Below are 19,250 nucleotides of genomic sequence, written 5' to 3'. Positions count from 1 at the left end.
TAGGTTCTCAATCTGAAGTTGGTCAGTGATTTCAATTGCATCATGATCATTGTATCCTTACGTTGTTCATAGAGAATGTTTCTGAGATTGGTGCAAAAGAGACTTGTTCACATCATTAGAACTGGCAACAGCTACTAACTACACTCAATTCAGTCAGGAGTCATCTTTCATATTTAAAAAAATAACATTTTTTTTTGACTGCTTGAGGTTCTAATTTACCTGGCGCCTCTCAAACCTTGAGGTCAAAACTCAGGCTGTGAAAACTTGCACGGAGACATTTTTGATTATAGATGAAATACTTGAAGTCCATCCAGCTATAACTCCTGTACTAATATTAGAACGCAGTTGGAAGCTTTGTGTGGTTCTGAGCACTAGGCTTGTCTATGTATCTATACTACATGTATTTTGTTTGGACAGACATCAAAATAAACATTAGGGAAGGTATTAACATTACGAAAGAGAAGCATTTACTGTTCCACTTAGTTTTCTGCAAATGCAGGCAGTATTGTGGGTTAAATTGTCTACTAGGCTCTTTTTGAGACAAAAGCACTGCCTCTTCTAAAAGCAAGAGCTATCTCAAACTAGGGGAAAGTCTATAAATGCTGAAGACATCTTCAAGGCCAGAACTTGCCCATGGGACTGTGTAAAAAAAATAAAATAATAATAATAATATCCTGAGAAGATGTCTGCTCAGAATGCAAGCCTGTAACGTAGCCTCTTGTACACACTGAATACTTTTCCTTTCCCGTTGAGCCGTGGAACATTAACGCCACCTGTCCTTTAACCCTTGTGTTATCTTCGGGTCGTTCTGACCCATCAGTCATTGTGACCCACCGTCGTATTGCGACAACTTTACCGCATACAAAAACAAAGTGAAGCATTTTCTTTTAACCGTTGGGCTGTCTCAGACCCCCCACATTGCGAAGGTTAAAAGAAAAAAATAAATATTTGTTTTTGTATTGGGTAAAATTGGGTAAACACAACGATGGTTCGTTATGAACCTTTGGGTCATGTGACCCGAAGGCAGCACGAGGGTTAACATATGTTACCCTGAGCAGAAGCTGGTAAGAATGAACAAGCCACAAAGGAAGAGTAGTGTGAAGGGAGGCCTTTTAAAATCGTTGTTTAACCAGCCTTGTCCTCGAACATGTGCTTTCAAATAGATCAATTGGAATAGCTCTTCTCTGTTTTTGTGGGTGTGTTTAAAAAATAAATTAAAAAATTACTCTGAAATTGAGGTTCAGGGAAAGGCGTAGCAGTCGCCATTATATTTGAAACATATTTTTCTTTGTTTTGTATTTCTGAGGGGACAGCTTTGGTGCTGATGCAACTGAGATGTTTAGTGGTCATTGTTTAAATTAAATCAGTTGGCACACACTACTTATGCTGAGAATGTATAGTGAGTTCAGGACAACATAAATGCTATGTAGACCATAGCCTACATTTTCTCCCAAGGTGATCCAAAAAAACGCCATTAGTCTTCTGTGTGTCTCATTGAGGTTTTAAAGCTTACATTGCTTCACCAATTGGAGTTATTAGCATATAACATTCCAAGGCCGTAGCCATGGAGTCAACATTGGGGGGGACGAAATTTGCTGGGGAGTCTGAGGGTCCCCCCCTGAAAACCTTTGGGCAGGGGTGTAGCCAGGACATTATTTCTGTGGGGGGGCAGCTCTGGCCAGTGTTTTATTGGGGGGGGGGGCACTTGATTGTCAAAAACTACTATTTTAAAACTCACACACTGCATCACTCAGAGCAGCAGTTTTCTAACGGTATCCAGTGGTTAGCTGCTAGTATCCATTGAAGCGCTGTCAGAATGCAGGTACGTTGGTTTGTGTCTTGCGCTATTGATGGGGCCCAACATGTTGCGAATATGGGGCTTGTAGCATAAGTGACAAATGCCAATATAAGACGACTTTATAAAAAAAGTCGTCACCCGTTTTTTCTCTGACCAATGGTGGCCGTGGCCCCCCCTGGCCACCAAGTGGCTACGCCCCTGCCTTTGGGTTGCCTGTCGTAGCACATTTATATTTTTATATCAATATATTGGGGAGGGACATTTTGACCAGATTTGAATATTGGGGGCAGGGGTGGTTTTAGGCACGGGCGGACCGGGCAGCCGCACGGGGCGGCATTTTTTCATGTCACGTGGGGGGCGCACAAGCATAAAATAAATAAATAAAAATCTTTGCGCCGTGAAGCGGTTTTCTCTTTTCTATCATTTCACTGTGTGGGGAATTGGCAAATTGGCGCCCCCTTCAGGCAGCTGCAGGCACCCCTGCTTGCTGAGAAGGTGCCGTGCACAGAAGCTGTGTGAAAAAAGGGGAGGGGGAGGGGGGCAATACTCTAAATTAGTGGGCTAAAGTCAATTGCACCTCGACTTTCTTCCAAATAACGCACATTTCATTCATAATATTATAAATATAGGCCTAAAGTTCCTGCACATTTTTGTTTTTTTTAATTGTGTGAAAAAAAGAAAAGAAGAAGAGGAGAAACGAGAAAGAGATAAAGGTATGCAAATATGTCTCTGTATGATTATTACGGTATCCATGTCATGAATGAAGGGCTAATGTTAATTGGTGGGTATAGGCTAACTCTTACGTTTGCGCGCGAAGGGCGTCTCGCCCTGGGTGTAATTCAATGTAGAACCGCCACTGATTGGGGGGGATATTTTATGATTAAGGCCCTGTAACGTCCAATCAAAGTTTCTAGGCCAATCACACACCTGGCCTCTTACACCATTTTAAGGCATCTAGCTCCCTCTAGGCGCGCGAGTGTGCGCGATTGTCCATAACTGGAGTCGTCCTCCAGATATTACATGTGCTACAGAAGTTGTTCGAGGAATTGAACAAAAAAGCCGAACCGTCTTCTTTGTGTTGATTGCCTTCTTCTGGAGCCGTCGGCATGGCTTGCTCTGCCAGCTGCCAGTGCAGTGGCGCGAGGGGACAGAAAAGCATCCTTTACAGCATTTTGAGAGAAAACGACCAGCCGACACAACGTTCGCTAGGGCGCCAAAGGTTCGACGTCCCGCAAGAGCGAGCTTGTTCGTGCGGATTTAATAAAACAGCGGTACTGCGTGCTCCGCTGGTAACATCCAAAGCTACTTCCGCGGTGCTTTTAAAGACGCTGAGATTTGTAAAAAATGTACCTTGTTTTCGGGAACTACCGGCGAAGGACCAACTTCAGCTTGTGCGCAACAGCTGGGCACCCTTGCTGGTTTTGGGTATGGCGCAAGACGCGGTCGATTTCGAAACCGTGGAGACGTCTGAACCCAGCATGCTGCAGAAGATTTTAACCAACTGTCAGAACAAACAGGAAACTTCAAATGGTCCCAATGGCCAAGGCGTTTCTCTCGTAGATGTCCAAGGAATCCAAATGTTTTTGAGTAAATGCTGGGGACTCAACATCAGCACCAAAGAATATGCGTATTTAAAAGGCGTTATTCTCTTCAATCCAGGTTTGTCTTTTAGCCTAAATATTTCTGTCTTGTTAGATTGGAACTCCTACGAATGTGTAATAAAAATGCGTTCGCCATTCCGGTCAAACGTAACCACTCTTATTAATACCAAGGGGGATAAAGGCAAATGTAAAACTAGCACGAAAAAAATGTAAACACATTACTAAACTGGGAACAATATTGAAATATTTGGTTGAAGACTGATTTTATAGATTGCTCTTTCCTCTTTAGAAATCGCGGAACTGCAGAGTCAACGATACATCTTGTCACTACAGCGGGAAGCATACAAAGCTCTACACGAATATGTCAAAATGATTTACCAGGGAGACTCTGTTCGGTTCGCCAAACTCTACATCGCAATCTCCATGTTGCAATCCATCAACGCACAGATTGTGGCCAGCCTTTTCTTCGGTTCCGTCATCGGAAATGCAAGCATTGACGATCTTTTGCTGGAGATGTTTTATCAAAAATAATCAGTTTAAAGTGTAAACCTGGAGTTCAAAATAAAAAGGGATTTCATCAACATAGACTCGTGCGTGTAGGGTTTGCATAAAAAAAATCTTAGAACACTTAGAATATTGGTACGTATTTCTCATATGCAGATGAAGAAGGGTGGCTTATTTATTGCTCTGTTGTCTTATGTTTGTGTGAATTAAGCGTGGTTGTATGTGGACGAGACACATTTTCCAACTTCCTGTACTATGTGTGAATTAAAACGCAAGCCATTGGGGGACTAGAACTTGTTTCATAGGATGTCGTATTATTTCAAAGGTGATTTTAATTGGAAGGTAAACAATTTATGATTAAAGGAACATTACTGCGTTTGACCTGAAGAGGGCATACACACCCATGAAATCAAGACCTCTACGGTAAGCCACATAGCTGGTCAAAAGATAAAGATTATTACTGCTCACAATCACGTCAAATGAGTTTCACAATTGAAACATGCGCAGTTTTACTTGTTAACATTTCGTTTTTATGAAGCCACAACTTCATAAAGTCGTCGTCGTTCATCCGACAATTTTTACACTTTTTTTTACACTTCTTACACGGTTACACACATGTTTATTGTTGTTGTTACACTGTTGTTACACTGTTGCAGAGATGGTACTATCTACGGTACTTAGGTAGATTTTCTAGTATCATGGTATCAGTACTTAACAATTTTTCTGACAACTTTTTACTAAAACACTATAACAGGTAGTATTAAAAACTACTTTTTAAAGTATGTCAGAACCCACACTTAAGTGTAGTCAGTACTTCAACTTTCACCAGAGTCTTTTTAAACATGAGTATCTGTTTGAGTGAAGGATGTTTGTACTTTTGCCATCTCAGCCCTACTTAGTTTGCTGTCACCCCACATCCCAGTGGCGATTTAAGACCCTTTTTAGGAGTGCTCAAGCATCCCTAAATTTCCATCTCAGCACCCCTAAAAATAATAATAATAAAAAATATTTAATATTATTTGATGCTGGTAGTTCATGAAGAAAGGGACATCCTTAGTTTTTTTTATTCATTCAATATTTTGTATAATAATAATATATTTAATTGAAACTTTTGCAAGGCACTGTATATGTCACATTCTCATTGGGGGCTGAGCACCCCTAAAGGTCTGATCTTAGAATCGCCCCTGCCACATCCCTCTCCATCTGCGTTGCCATAGGAATAAGCAGGGAAGGGATTGTAGGAAAAGTAGATGTGCTTCTCTATTGAGTGTCCATGTGTTATTGGGGCATCTGCAGTCCACCTGACTCACTCATCAACCTGCAAACAGGAAATAAGTTTCGAATCGCTGTTGGCTGCTCCGGTTGTCCTGCTGTTTCCTTGATTGAACAAGCGGGTTATTCCCAGAGTGTGAATTATACAATGACAATCGGGGGTGGGGTCAACTTCTTCTCCAGGGCGTGTATCGACCCCTCCGACCTGTTGTTTTTACCTCTTTTGGGGGGGGGGTCCAAGTCTTAATTAGGGGGTCAAACCCCCCCCAAGCCCCCCCGTAATTGGAACCCTGGTTATGCCACCGACTCATGTAGTACCTGTGTTGGAGCGGCATGATCGCTTTGCTGCAGTGTGCGTTCCTCAATGGGACCGAGTTGCCTCTGTTCCTTCGCAGAATAATTGCTGCATTGTTGCGGTTGCAAGTGAAGCCTGGCAGGGGGGTGTATTCCACTGTGATCTTTCACACAGTAATTAGTTCTCTGTCTCTCTCTTTCTCCCCCTCTCTCACTCTCTCTCTGTCTCTCACTCTCTCTCCCTCTCTCACTCACTCTTTCTATATCTCTCTCTCTTTCTCCCCCTCTCTCACTCACTCTCTCTCTGTCTCTCACTCACTCTCTCTCTCTCTCACTCACTCTCTCTCTGTCTCTCACTCACTCTCTCTCCCTCTCTCACTCACTCTTTCTATCTCTCTCTTTCTCTCCCTCTCTCATTCTTTCTCTCTCTCTCTTTAATGTTCCTGTGCTGGAAATACTCCCCTTGAACCAGACTGCTGAAGCTTTATTTCCTACTTCACAGAAAAAAGGTGTGCAGCTAATAATATTAGTAAGATGCCATGGCGACCCTTCCCTGTGCTGACAGCTAAATATACCCCAGTCAGATCAGGATCCGCTTCATTAGATTCCTATCCTCATGCTTGTGCCTCACAGTCTGTTCCAGTCACAGGTGCAGGAAATAAACAGTGACTGTCTCATGCTAAATCCTGTTCAGGTTGGATCTGCATTGTAGGCCTATCATACACTAAAATTCTGACATGTAGGGTTACAGCTAGGCTATACTCACCTCTAACCTTAACCACAACACAGGGATGTTTTGAGGAATAGTCATCATTTACTATGAGAGTTACTACATGACATTTCTCTCCACTAATTCGCAGTATAAGGCTTGCATGTTGCGTTTATATTTGAGCTATCCACATTAAGGTTGTGTGGCTGACCCAGTAGGCCTAACCCTTTATTTCTCGGTTTAATCTCTCAACGTTCTTCCCTGATTTTCCTCTCAATTAAACTCTTAATTGCCAAGGATGATACGCGTTAATTATTCGTCCCCCTGCTAATAAACACACAGCTGTTGCCGCGCGAGCGCTCCACAGTGCGAGGCTAGCGCATCGTCTGCTGTCACTAGCACCGTTGGGGGGAAATGTAGGGGTGTGAATCTTTTGGTAGCTTTCGAGTCGATTCTTGGGGTTACAATTCGATGAAAATTTCAAGAAAAGGCTCAAGACGCACTTGTTCCGGGAGTACAACGGTACTTAGGAATGGTTCGCTTGACCCGATGTTAGTTTCCTCAAGGATCACAATGACTCTTGCTCAGAGACTTGTTGCTCTTGTGGTTAGTGGTAACTGATTTAATTTTTTTGTACTCGCTGTGATATATTGTTTTTATTATTGTTGCTTGTTTTTTTCCACAGGTACACTTGCACTTATAGCGGTTCATGTTGTTTAATTGTAACTTGTTTAACTACATGCTCTTATGGTTCTTCCCTTTGGCACTTACTTTGGTTGTTCACAATGTGTGCTTCATGTTTTGGCTACTCGCAATGTTTTGTGGCTATCTTGTTGTTATGATCAGTGACCTATGCACTTTGTAAAGCTCTCTCTTGGAAGTCGCTTTGGATAAAAGCGTCTGCTAAATGAATAAATGTAAATGTAAAAATCAATTCACGATTTTTAAAATCTAATTTCAATTTAGTATATGCTTACATAAAAATAAAAACTTTTTTATGGACGAATACAGACTTTTTGTCAGGGGATCTTGCGGTGTGTCATGTGACGATAAGACAAAACGCGTCAAACCATTGGCCAATCACCAGTCATTGTTAGAGGCCAGAATCACCCCCCCCCCCCCTTTCCCAGCCTGCTTTTGGTCAGACATGGCACAGTACAGCTCACCACCAGTAGATGTCAGTGTTTCATTTGGAGTGAGTAAACTAGCTGCTCTATGGTACCGCAGAAGCAGAACAGTCAGACTGTCCTTACAAAAAGCACGTATGAAACACGTATGAAACACATTCACGTGAAATGTTCACACGCATTCATACTACTAAACGTGTGAGTCACGGAGTTACTGTGATTGTTTTAACACACGTAGATAAGTGAGATAAGTGTTCATATGTAGGCATTTAGATATGTTAGCCCTCAATGTACACTACTTTTGAACTCAAATGTAACCAAACAGCTGTGTTGCACAGACATCAATTGCAGTCAGATTGATTATTGAGGATCTGTGATTAGTGTGTGTCAGTAGGAAGGGCTTGGTGTGTGTCAGCAGGAAGGGCTTGGTGTGTCAGCAGGAAGGGCTTGGTGTGTCAGTAGGAAGGGCTTGGTGTGTCAGTAGGAAGGGCTTGGTGTGTCAGTAGGAAGGGCTTGGTGTGTCAGTAGGAAGGGCTTGGTGTGTCAGTAGGAAGGGCTTGGTTAAGGTTAAACTTAAGGGGAAACACTGATCAATGACACAGTTGCGCCAGTGAAGACGTCAACAATATTAGTGTCTTTTCTTTCCTCTGTCTGCATTGCAGCAATTAAGTGTCCACACTGACACACACACACACACAGACAGATATACACAAGTACGTAAACACACACATGTGCCCTGGTTCCTCAGGTGGCTTACACAACACACGGTACAGAACAGCGCTGGGCATAAAGAGGTCTGTAGGGAGAGCGTGCGTGTGTTTGTGTGTGTGTCTGTGCTTATGTGTGTGTGTGTGTGTGTGCGTGTGTGAACAAACACTGTCTGGCAGTGTTACTGCCAGAGTTAATAAAACACTGTAATCATATTTGTTACCTGCTCTTACATGACAGTGTGATGGGTGATGAAACCCCTGTTTCCTGTCACGAGCCTTAGTTTGGGGAGCTCATTACGTCCTGACACACCATAATGAAGTGAAGATGATTTCATTCAGAGGGGAAGTGCACAGTAGCTAAAAGAACGCATCAGCATATGGAGGCGCTTCATCTTAAAAGAAAACAGCTGGCAGCCTGTACACACAGACAGACACGCTCGCACACACACACACACACACAAAACGGCAGGTTACTTTTATCTCCAGCTTCTGACAGAGAAAGGAAAAACAGCGGATAGAGAAACAAGACTAGACCAATCACTTCTTCAAGGATTTCTTCCTTCAAGGGTGTTAGCGGCAACAAGGCCGGTACACGGAGGCGAAAGGCCAACAAAAAAAGCGACTTCCCGAGCCTTTCGCGCCGCATCGACACACCTGATTTAGTCCGGATTCTCAGGGCGCGGTCTGATCCAGTCTCCGGGCAGAACGAGAGGCTGTATTGATTGTTGTCAACAGGTTTTACGTCGGGGCTCTGAGTTATAGTTCCAGCGCTGTTGCTCCGCTAGAAGGTGACTGGGCCCAGTCAGCTATTCACTCAACAGCCGTGAAACACTCCACCATGACTTCCTCTCAGTATCACACGCGCACACACACAAAGTACACTAGCACACAAACATATTAAGTACACATACATAAAATACAGACACACACACACACGACAGTAACTCACACTACTGTGAACCATTTGAATATCGTGACAATGTTGGTGTTGCAACACAACCACCCTTACATTTAAAGCGACGTGTAGAACAGGACTGTGAGAAATGGGAGATTGTCTACGTAGACGTCCTGCCCTCTGAGGTAAACTTCAGAGGAGAGGTCAGACGGTTTCTCCTTAGGTCTCAGTGTCAACGGCTCCTCTGCAGACCAGCAGGACAGGCACTTCCCAGAAGCCAACAGGGCAAATTAGCTTAATGAGGCCCCAATATGGAAGACTGCTACGTCTGTAGGGGGGGGTGGGGGGTGGAGGTGGAGGGGGGGCTATACATCTAGATCGCAAAGCAAATATACTAGCCGTTGTGTGGAAACTCACAGCATTTGTAGAGTGTGTCTGGCTGTGTGTGTACTGGACGCGTGTGTGTGTGTGTACTGGACGCGTGTGTGTGTGTGTGTACTGGACGCGTGTGTGTGTGTGTGTGTACTGGACGTGTGTGTGTGTGTGTGTGTGTGTGTGTACTTGTATCCACATGTGGATAAAAGGTCTGGTATTATTCACTGGTTACTGTCTTTTGACGCTCCGAACCTGCCAACCTGATAGTGTATCACATGACCTGTGACCACTACAGTCAGAAGGCAACTGAGGGAGAACAAAGGAACAATTATTAAATGTGTTTTTATTATTAATAATAATAGTATCTCTTTAATTAACATCGCAAGTACATAATTAAAAAATGAATCCGAAACAGAAGAGAACAATAATCTCGTCTCAGTAGAGTGAAAGTGCCTGGAATAATTCTGTGCTATATATTATTATTATTGTTATTATCGTCATTATCATCCTCATCATTAATAGCATTATCATCATTGTCAGAAATGTTCATTAAACAAAAAGATTCACCCACTCAGAAAATGCAAACATTGGTTTTTATGAATGTGGCTAGATTGTCTTCATCTTATTACCTTTTTGATTCTATATACACAATGTCATAGAGTACAAGAAAAAATTTCAAATTGACACCAAGTCTGTTTGATTCTTTCAAATGTATCAAACTCTTTTTTTTGTCATCTTTTGTTGATGCTGTGGGGTCCGGAGCGAGTGACAGTGACACACCAGCAGACAGCCAAGACCAACACACTCGAGAAAAAGACCAACCCTCATAGAAATGTAAAACATTTAAAACCAAATCTTATTTCTTTTTTTTTGGGGGGGGGGGAGACAAGGGTGATATACAAAAACCTTGAATGTTTAGAGTTAATAATTTTTGCATAATTTGTGGCACTACAAAGAATGAAAAAAACAAAAAAACCAAAGAGTTCCGCACTTTTCCTCACAAGACGTTGGTAGCACTTTGAGCAGGATCTGTTTCAGGAGAAAATGAGGTGATAGTGTGGTGGACGAGAGCACTCTCTCATGTCCCCTTCCCTGTGTAAAGCACATGGTGCAGGATCACCCGGGGGAATTCTAAACCTGTCTCAGAAATGCACAGAATGTGTTCTTTCTTTCTTAGGACATCAGCTTTGGTCTCACTGGCTTGACAATGAAATTAAAATGACGTAGGATTTTCTTTTCTTAATGCGCCTGGGACTGACCATACTTGCAAGGTTTTAAATAAATAAAAATTGACAAAGAAATATACCATGTAAACTACCCCTGTTGCGTATGGAGCGATACACGTGTGTATCAATGATTGATTATATTATATTAAGTGATTTATACAGCTGTTTAAATCTCTTTGAAAAAAAAGGATCTGTCCACTCAACCCCTTTTAAAACCAGTAACTTTAAAGGGGTCATCCTTTGAAACAGTGAGGCACTACAATGACATTTTCAGTAATTCCTATTATGGTGAGTGAAATACATTAATATCATTGGCGTCATACAAGAGTCACTATGTACACTTGTTGGTGTGTAACGTCTCTTAAACACAAAAATACATTTACCCCACTTGGCAATGATTAGAACTCGGATAAAGACATCACATCATTTATATTTTTTATCTTTAGACTCAGATAAGACATGAGTGAAATACTCGGTTGGCGATGCAATTCCACATAGTACCTCTATATAGAACATAGCAGAGCAGTGAAGAGAATACACGTATTCTCTTATTCTTTCATTAGTGGAATGAAATGTGAAACATATGTATTCCCAAGCAAATATCTTTTTGTTACAAAAATATACCTCCTCATAAAATAATACACGTCATAGATTTTTTTTTTAGGTGATATATCGATCTGTTAAGCTATAGCAAAAAAAAAAGAAAAAATGGAGAAATCGCTAGGTTGCGAGCGTTCACACTTGGTGGATGACTGTGAGAAGTCTAGCACCAGCCTCATGTGTGGTCGTCCTGTTAGACCTCTCCGACCTCCTGTTTGCATAATCTAGTTGTGTTTGAAGTGCCCCTAGAAAACGAGTTCCCATCCAGATGACCTTTCCGCAGGTCTGACACAAATGACATCGTACTGGTCCAACCTCACCTCTTCCTCTAATGCCGCAAAAACTACGACACTAAAACCAACAAACAAAAAGCGTGTTAAAGTACACCTGTCAACGAGTCGAGATAAAAGTTACAATAGTTCAGCCAATAAACCTCACAGACCAGCAAATCACTTTCAAACTCGAGTAGAAACAAACAAGTTGACAAAAAACAGGAAGTCAAAACCGACTCCAAAGATCGGATGATTAAAAACGTCTTCAATTGAAACGAAAAAACAAAAACAACCCAAAACAAACATGATGCTACAAAGAAATAGAAAGCATATGTACAAGACCCTGTTTACCTCCAGTTTCTGTGTATGTGAACGTACGTGTTTCCGTGAATCTTTATACAGGCATGTTTCACCAAGCCTATCAAGTTCTTCGCTGTTCTCCTGTTTTCAAACAACAGTTCTCCTTCAAAAAAACAAACAGACACCCAAGTGTCCTGTGTTTCTGTCGCCCTGTGGTGTCCTGGTGCAAAAAAATCAACAGCAGCGTTTAGTGCCATCAGGGTTCTCCTGCCACAGCTGACAGAGCTGTACCTGTGGGTGAGCTGCCCACTGTGTGACCCAGAGCCTATCCCCGCGCCGGCTTTGTCACCAGATGACGCTGGAGATGCTGGTCTCCCTGGGCAACAGGGGCAGCATGGAGTTGTTGGAGTGCGCCTCCTCGATGCTCTGCTCTCGAGGCGATTTGGCGACCGCTTGTGGCCGCTGCCCGTTGATGAGAGTCATGGGGATGTTGCAATACGTGTGCTGGTTGCCCAGAGAGGCGAGCGGGGGCAGCGTGCTGGAGGCCGGGATGTCGTACTCGTAGCTACGGTAGTAATGTTTCTGTCTCATCTGGGTGTGGTAGGAGTTGTGGAAGGTGGAGCGCAGGTCTGGGTGCGCCGTCGCCATGGCGGTGGAGGTCGCGGCTGCCATGGAGATGGCGGAGACGGTCTGGAGCTCGCCGAAGGGGCCCTGCTCGCTGACGTCCAGCACCTGCTCGTGGGAGATGATGGGCTCCATGCGCTTGAAGGGCATCTCGTACTGCAGCTGCTTCCAGAACTTGGAGCTGAGCTTGTTGGACTTGGGCCCGCGCCACTTGATGACGGTCAGGGTCTTGATGGTGTGTTTGAGCGCCTCCACCTCCTGGTAGTTCATGATGCCGTGCAGCTCGGCGCACTCGATCAGGATGACCTTGATCTCCCCGGTGACCAGCATGTTCCGCAGGCGGGTCTCCAGCTCGAAGATGCTCCAGCCGCGACGCACCACGTAGTTGGGCGTCATGACGATGATGAGGCGCTTGCTCTGGTCCACGCAGCGGGCCACGTCCTCAATGTAGGCTGGAGAGAGAGAGGTAAGACACAGACCGAGAGGGAGAGAGAGGTAAGACACAGACCGAGAGGGAGAGAGAGGTAAGACAGACAGAGAGAGAAGGAGAGAGAGGTAAGACACAGACAGAGAGAGAGGGATAGAGGGGGGAGAGAGGTAAGACAGACAGAGAGAGAAGGAGAGAGAGGTAAGACACAGACCGAGAGGGAGAGAGAGGTAAGACAGACAGAGAGAGAAGGAGAGAGAGGTAAGACACAGACAGAGAGGGAGAGAGAGGTAAGACAGACAGAGAGAGAAGGAGAGAGAGGTAAGACACAGACAGAGAGAGAGGGAGAGAGGGGGGAGAGAGGTAAGACACAGACAGAGAGAGAGGGAGAGAGGGGGGAGAGAGGTAAGACAGAGAGAGAGAGAGAGAGAGAGAGAGAGGGAGAGAGGGGGGAGAGAGGTAAGACAGAGAGAGAGGGAGAGGGAGAGAGAGGTAAGACACAGACAGAGAGAGGGGGAGAGGGAGAGAGAGGTAAGACACAGACAGAGAGAGAGGGAGAGAGAGAAGAGAACATAGGTAAGGGTAGGGCTTAACAGATGATTTCAAAGCTGAATGTGTTCAAGACCAACAGTAACACCTCAGATGAGACCAGACCATGAGAGAAGAACAGACAAACACAACAGACACACAACATCATCAGTTGAATGTGTCGAACGATCCAGCCCCACAGACGTTCACGCTACTTCCTGTCTGGCTAAGTGAAGGACGAGGCTACTTCCTGTCTGGATAAGGGAAGGAAGAGGCTACTTCCTGTCTGGCTAAGGGAAGGACGAGGCTACTTCCTGTCTGGCTATGTGAAGGACGAGGCTACTTCCTGTCTGGCTAAGTGAAGGACGAGGCTACGGAACAGAAACACGTCTATACTTAATTCGCTACCAATCACAATAGTCTCATCTTTCATTCCCACGCGATTTGCTTCTAATTCGTGATGTATCTGAAATATTGATCTTTGATAGTGTGTGTGTGGGATGCCACAAAAGGGAACAAAATAAATCTGCGAGGCATTTTTCCTCTCCACATCGCGTGGCCGACTATCTGTGCTGAACGTCTGTAAATACGCCATACAAGGTGTTTGTGTCTGTGGGCCTGGCAGAGCAGGGTGTCATTCCCCCGTCTCCCTCTAGTCCTCCATGTCAGAAGGGGAGAGAGGCCGTTGATGCCTGCTGTTAGCCAGGTCAAGGGTGGAAACAGAGAGACTAGCTCCTCCACCACAGGTACAGCAAGTTAACTAGGCTTCCCCCTTCCAACCCATGCATAAGCACCTCCTGTGTGTGTGTGTATCTACTATACCTCTGTAATACATGCGTGCACTGCACTCTAGGCTGACCACATAGCCCCCCCCCCCTCTGTCTCTTCTCTCTTCAAATCTCCCTCCTACGAGAACAAACTTAACCCTTGTGCTGCCTTCGGGTCACATGACCCAAAGGTTCATAACGAACCATCGTTGTGTTTACCCAATTTTACCCAATACAAAAACAAATAAAAATCATTTTCTTTTAACCTTCGCAATGTGGAGGGTCTGAGACAGCCCGACGGTTAAAAGAAAATGCTTCACTTTGTTTTTGTATGCGGTAAAGTTGTCACAATACGACGGTGGGTAACAATGACTGATGGGTCAGAATGACCCGAAGAGAACACAAGGGTTAAATGGCCTCTTGCTTTCATGCCTTCAGGCACCCCTCTCCCCTCCTCCTCTCTCCTCCTCCTCTCCCCTCCTCCTCTCCCCTCCTCCTCCTCCCCTCCAGATGATGAGTCAATCTCTGCTCGGCTGGATCTGGGTCTTACTCTGTGGAGAACAGCATCTCTGTTCTTAAAAAAAAAAAAGTGTGGTTCTACGCTGTCAGAGAAAAAAAGTGTTTTTAAATATTCATCTGGGCTTCCCTGATAGTGTGGATGGGATGAAGGGGAAATGTGCTTCAACAATGATTCTCATGGACAGTTTATTATTTTTCTTCCTACTTCTCCTCTCAGGAGTTTTAAAGTATGACCTTAAACCATTGGGCTGGTAGCACGTTATTATACCATATAGACAATTACAGGGTGACTTAGCAATACCACATCAACACACACATTAACACTCTCTAAATTGCCTCTTTGCTAGTCTACGGTTAGAGTACGATTATGATAACACTTAACCTGTACTTCCAATCTCTAAACTTGTACTTCCGCTCATCATTTATGAACGATGATCAGCAAAGGACTTAATTATTAGTGAATAATGACAAGTGTAAATTGTTATGCCATAATTGAAGTTAATTAACAGTGGGAAAAACACAGTAAAATAAAGAGCTGTAGCCAGGTTTCTCTACTGTGGTAGTGTTGGTGACTGACACAAATGTTGAAGGCCGGGGAAATTGTACCTCTAAGAAGTCTTGTATCATCCTGGAAATGATCATTGGTGAAACCTAAACATAGATATTTCAACATTCAAAGTATGATCGGTAGACTCAGAAGAAGTAAGAATGCATCACAAGAATATAGAATATGGACTTCACAGGGACTAGCAGAGCACTGGGATCATCTGTGTTCCTCTCTCTCTCCCTTGTGCTGTTCTCATGGCGATGAAAGCAGTTTATTCCAGTTTAATATGGGACTGGAGGCATCAGGACGGAAGGAGAGGCTTATGTCTTCATCTCATCTATTAAACATACAGACATTTGCTCGCCTGCTCTGGGGGGGGGGGGGGGGGGGGTTCACAAACCATGAGAACATGGCGCACCTTTTCATTTCACTTCACTCGTTTATTTAAACTGTTTGAGCCTTGGAGCCAAAATGGAGCCGAATTGCCATTGGATCTACCTCCAATCAGTCAAAACAAGGCAACCTATGATGGGAGAGCACAGCATCCACTGTGTCTGTATCGTCCTCTCTGCTACCTGTCCCATATTACAACAGTCCCCTTTATAATACACACACCAAGAGCCAATCAAAGGCTTCAGAACGCAAAGATGGCGTTCGTGAAGATGAATAGAAGCGAAGGATTTGAGATGGAATGCACGGAGAAAACCGAAAACGAGACGAATCGAAGGGAAAAGGAAATACATGAAAGGGAAAAAGAAAGAAGTTGTGTTCGTCTGAAACGATGATCTGTACGACATGCAAAATCCATGCAGAGAAACGACCAATGCCTCTGTCATGCGAGGGCTAACACTGACTCAACACAGGACCCTCATCTCCTGAACATGGGCACAGATGAGACCTGTTTGAAACGAGTGTGAAGTATCGGGTCCTCTCTACAGAAGAGTACTCTGTCCCAACTCTCTATCGTCACACACAAAACTCTGATCAATGGAATGTCATGGTCTCATGTTGCTAAGGTCTTCAGTATATCACCTGATCACTGTGTGTAATGTGATATGTACGATGAGATGAGAGATCTTTACCTACAAGCAGCACATAGAAACAACACACAAACAACTTGTGGACCAAACAATGTAAAAAAATGTAAAAAATGACATGTTATGGATACAAAAACAACACACTGCATACACACAGGCACTGCACGCATACACACACACACACACACACACACACACACACACATGGAACTAGGATTCTACTGTGGGTACGGAAATAAGAGGAGTACTCACTTCCTGTGGGGATCAAGTCCCTGTCTGGAATGAAGAGTTTATACCCATAGTGCTTCTCCAGAACGTCAGGCAGGAACTCAAGAGCGAAACGCTCCTCTTCTCCTGCCTCCTGACTCCACTGGTCCGGGTCCACCTTGGTGTACGACAGGTAGGCATCGTAGTCCTTGTTCTCTGCACACAAGAACCACACACAAGAACCGCCTTGAGTGTCCTGCTGGAGAGGAACCGAGTGTGTCCTGGTTACAGCAACACACAGACAGAGGTCCAACCCTCTGCCCCACGTCACGACGGATCAGAGACGCAGCGTGGCGTGACCGCTAGTACGGCACGATGCCGTAGGTACGGCACGATGCCGTAGGTACGGCACGATGCCGTAGGTACGGCACGATGCCGTTGGTCCTGCACGATGCCGTTGGTACGGCACGATGCCGTAGGTACGGCACGATGCCGTAGGTACGGCACGATGCCGTTGGTACGGCACGATGCCGTAGGTACGGCAGGTACGATTTTAAATCAAGACGTAATAATGCCAAAATGACGAGGGTTTGAAAGAAAGCCAAACAAATTCGAAGTACCTGTGTCTATTAGGCTGGGTTAGTAACCCCCTGGCCCCTCCCCCCCACTACACTGGAAAAGGAGACAGATCCACAAGCGCATGAAAAACATGCCGGACGAGAAGGAGGACTAACTGACGACATCGGCAGCGGAGGACACAGAGCGGAGAGACAGAAGAGCGAGGGTGTCCCCCGGGGGAGACGTCTGTCCCTCCAGTAAAGTCATCAGCCGACACGGCAGCTGGAGCTGTGAGACTCACTGTTCACCCCCCCCCCCCCCCCCCCCCCCGGGCCGGAGGATCAAGCAGCAATCCCTCCTCCACCACAAGCTCTCATCCACCTACCGGAGAGGAGAAGGCGAGCTGGGAGGTGAACTTCTGTACAGGACAGAGGAGGAGGAGGAGGGGTGTGGTGGGAGACTGGTGGGAGGATAGGGGAGTGGGAAGGGTAAGGAAGAGACACAGGGAGGTAAGAGAGGGGACTGGAGAGAGGGGAAGTGAAACAGAGTCAGGAATAGGGAAAACAGGAAAGAAGGACTGTCTACTGAAGCAGGGCCGTCTACTGAAGCAGGGCCGTCTACTGAAGCAGGGCCGTCTACTGAAGCAGGGCCGTCTACTGAAGCAGGGCCGTCTGAAGCAGGGCCGTCTGAAGCAGGGCCGTCTACTGAAGCAGGGCCGTCTGAAGCAGGGCCGTCTGAAGCAGGGCCGTCTGAAGCAGGGCCGTCTACTGAAGCAGGGCCGTCTGAAGCAGGGCCGTCTGAAGCAGGGCCGTCTGAAGCACGGCCGTCTGAAGCAGGGCCGTCTACTGAAGCAGGGCCGTCTGAAGCAGGGCCGTCTGAAGCAGGGCCGTCTACTGAAGCAGGGCCGTCTGAAGCAGGGCCGTCTGAAGCAGGGCCGTCTGAAGCAGGGCCGTCTGAATCAGGGCCGTCTGAATCAGGGCCGTCTACTGAAGCAGGGCCGTCTGAAGCAGGGCCGTCTGAAGCAGGGCCGTCTGAAGCAGGGCCGTCTGAAGCAGGGCTGTCTGAAGCAGGGCCGTCTACTGAAGCAGGGCTGTCTGAAGCAGGGCTGTCTGAAGCAGGGCTGTCTGAAGCAGGGCTGTCTGAAGCAGGGCCGTCTACTGAAGCAGGGCTGTCTGAAGCAGGGCCGTCTGAAGCAGGGCCGTCTGAAGCAGGGCCGTCTGAAGCAGGGCCGTCTACTGAAGCAGGGCTGTCTGAAGCAGGGCCGTCTGAAGCAGGGCCGTCTACTGAAGCAGGGCCGTCTACTGAAGCAGGGCTGTCTGAAGCAGGGCTATCTGAAGCAGGGCTGTCTGAAGCAGGGCCGTCTACTGAAGCAGGGCTGTCTGAAGCAGGGCTGTCTGAAGCAGGGCTGTCTGAAGCAGGGCTGTCTGAATACTACTATCCCTTCAAGGCCATTTCTCACACCTGTCTTCTCCATGCTCAGATTTTCTATTATCTCCTTTTCTCCTTCTGCCTTCGCTGCCCAACAGCAAGAAGCAGCTCTGTGCCCCAGGAGGCATAGAGACAACGAGTTTAACCACCTCTCACTGAAACCCCTGCAGGACCTTCTGAAAGACCACCTGAGAACAGGCCTGCAGGACAGGACTGGGAACAGCAATCACACCTGCCAGCCTCCATTTACACACCCACAAGCATGTTTGAGTTTACGTTCAAAAGCATGGACTACATTAACCATTAGCCCTCTCTCTCTCTCGCTCTGTCTCTCTCAGCTAGAGAACCCTGCACTTTAAGTGATCCACATGTGGGCAGATTGGAATCTATTTCAGTAGGAATGATTCACTGATTCGTGGGGTGGAGGAATGAGAGAGACAGAGAGAGATAGAGTGAGAGTGCGAGTGAGAGAGAGCAGGTAAGAGGTTAGAACTGAGGGTGGAATAATCTATGTCCTGAAGTCTCCCAACTTCCTCTCCAGGGTCTAGTGAGGCGTAATGAGAGGAGGAGGATGCAGAAACCACCAGCCTGCATCCACACCAGCCCTCCCTCCCTCCCCTACCTCCCTCTCTCTCTCCTACCTACCTCCCTCCCTCTCTCTCCTACCTCCCTCTCTCCCCCTCTTTCTGTCTCTCTCCCCCTGTCTCTCTCTCTCCTCCAACCCTCTCCAGCCCACTCTGACTCGTCAGAAGGGGCAGGCATGACTGATGCGTGGTGCGCAGCCGGATGCATACGCTTAGCATGCCCACGGAGAGACAGGTGACCTGTCGACCTCTCTGGGAGGAGAGTTGCTCAGCTCGGAGGGAACGCTTCAGGGAAGCATCTAAAAAAACGTGTTGGCTCGATGTTCCAGATGCAGGCATGA

The 19,250-nt window shown here is 46.0% G+C and overlaps 2 protein-coding genes across 2 annotated transcripts in view; one reads left to right on the top strand and one right to left on the bottom strand.

Moving 5' to 3' along the window:
- Positions 1-2,807: 2,807 nt before the first annotated feature.
- On the top strand, positions 2,808-4,185 carry nr0b1 (nuclear receptor subfamily 0, group B, member 1). Its single transcript, XM_062446403.1, has 2 exons — positions 2,808-3,457; positions 3,689-4,185. The coding sequence occupies exons 1-2, from the start codon at positions 2,905-2,907 to the stop codon at positions 3,928-3,930; spliced, it is 795 nt and encodes a 264-aa protein (XP_062302387.1). The 5' UTR covers positions 2,808-2,904; the 3' UTR covers positions 3,931-4,185.
- A 7,010-nt stretch (positions 4,186-11,195) lies between these two features.
- il1rapl1b (interleukin 1 receptor accessory protein-like 1b) overlaps positions 11,196-19,250 on the bottom strand; it is a 131,666-nt gene continuing 123,611 nt past the window's right edge. The window contains exons 9-11 of the mRNA XM_062447553.1: positions 16,385-16,555; positions 15,155-15,199; positions 11,196-12,759 (exon numbers count right to left, since the gene is read on the bottom strand). Coding sequence (XP_062303537.1) covers positions 12,029-12,759; positions 15,155-15,199; positions 16,385-16,555 — 947 coding nt within the window. The 3' untranslated portion in view covers positions 11,196-12,028. The remainder of the gene's footprint in view (positions 12,760-15,154; positions 15,200-16,384; positions 16,556-19,250) is intronic.

Source organism: Osmerus eperlanus, chromosome 21 (assembly GCF_963692335.1).
Source record: "Osmerus eperlanus chromosome 21, fOsmEpe2.1, whole genome shotgun sequence".
Classification (NCBI taxonomy): domain Eukaryota; kingdom Metazoa; phylum Chordata; class Actinopteri; order Osmeriformes; family Osmeridae; genus Osmerus; species Osmerus eperlanus.
The sequence above is the reverse complement of the archived record's forward strand: the minus strand, read 5'-3'. Positions and strand labels throughout refer to the sequence as shown.

Coding starts and splice junctions, on each gene's coding strand:
- nr0b1 (XM_062446403.1), top strand. CDS start 2,905: ATGGCTTGCTCTGCCAGCTGCCAGTGCAGTGGCGCGAGGGGACAGAAA. Junction 3,458..3,688: donor CGTTATTCTCTTCAATCCAG/GTTTGTCTTTTA, acceptor TTTCCTCTTTAG/AAATCGCGGAACTGCAGAGT.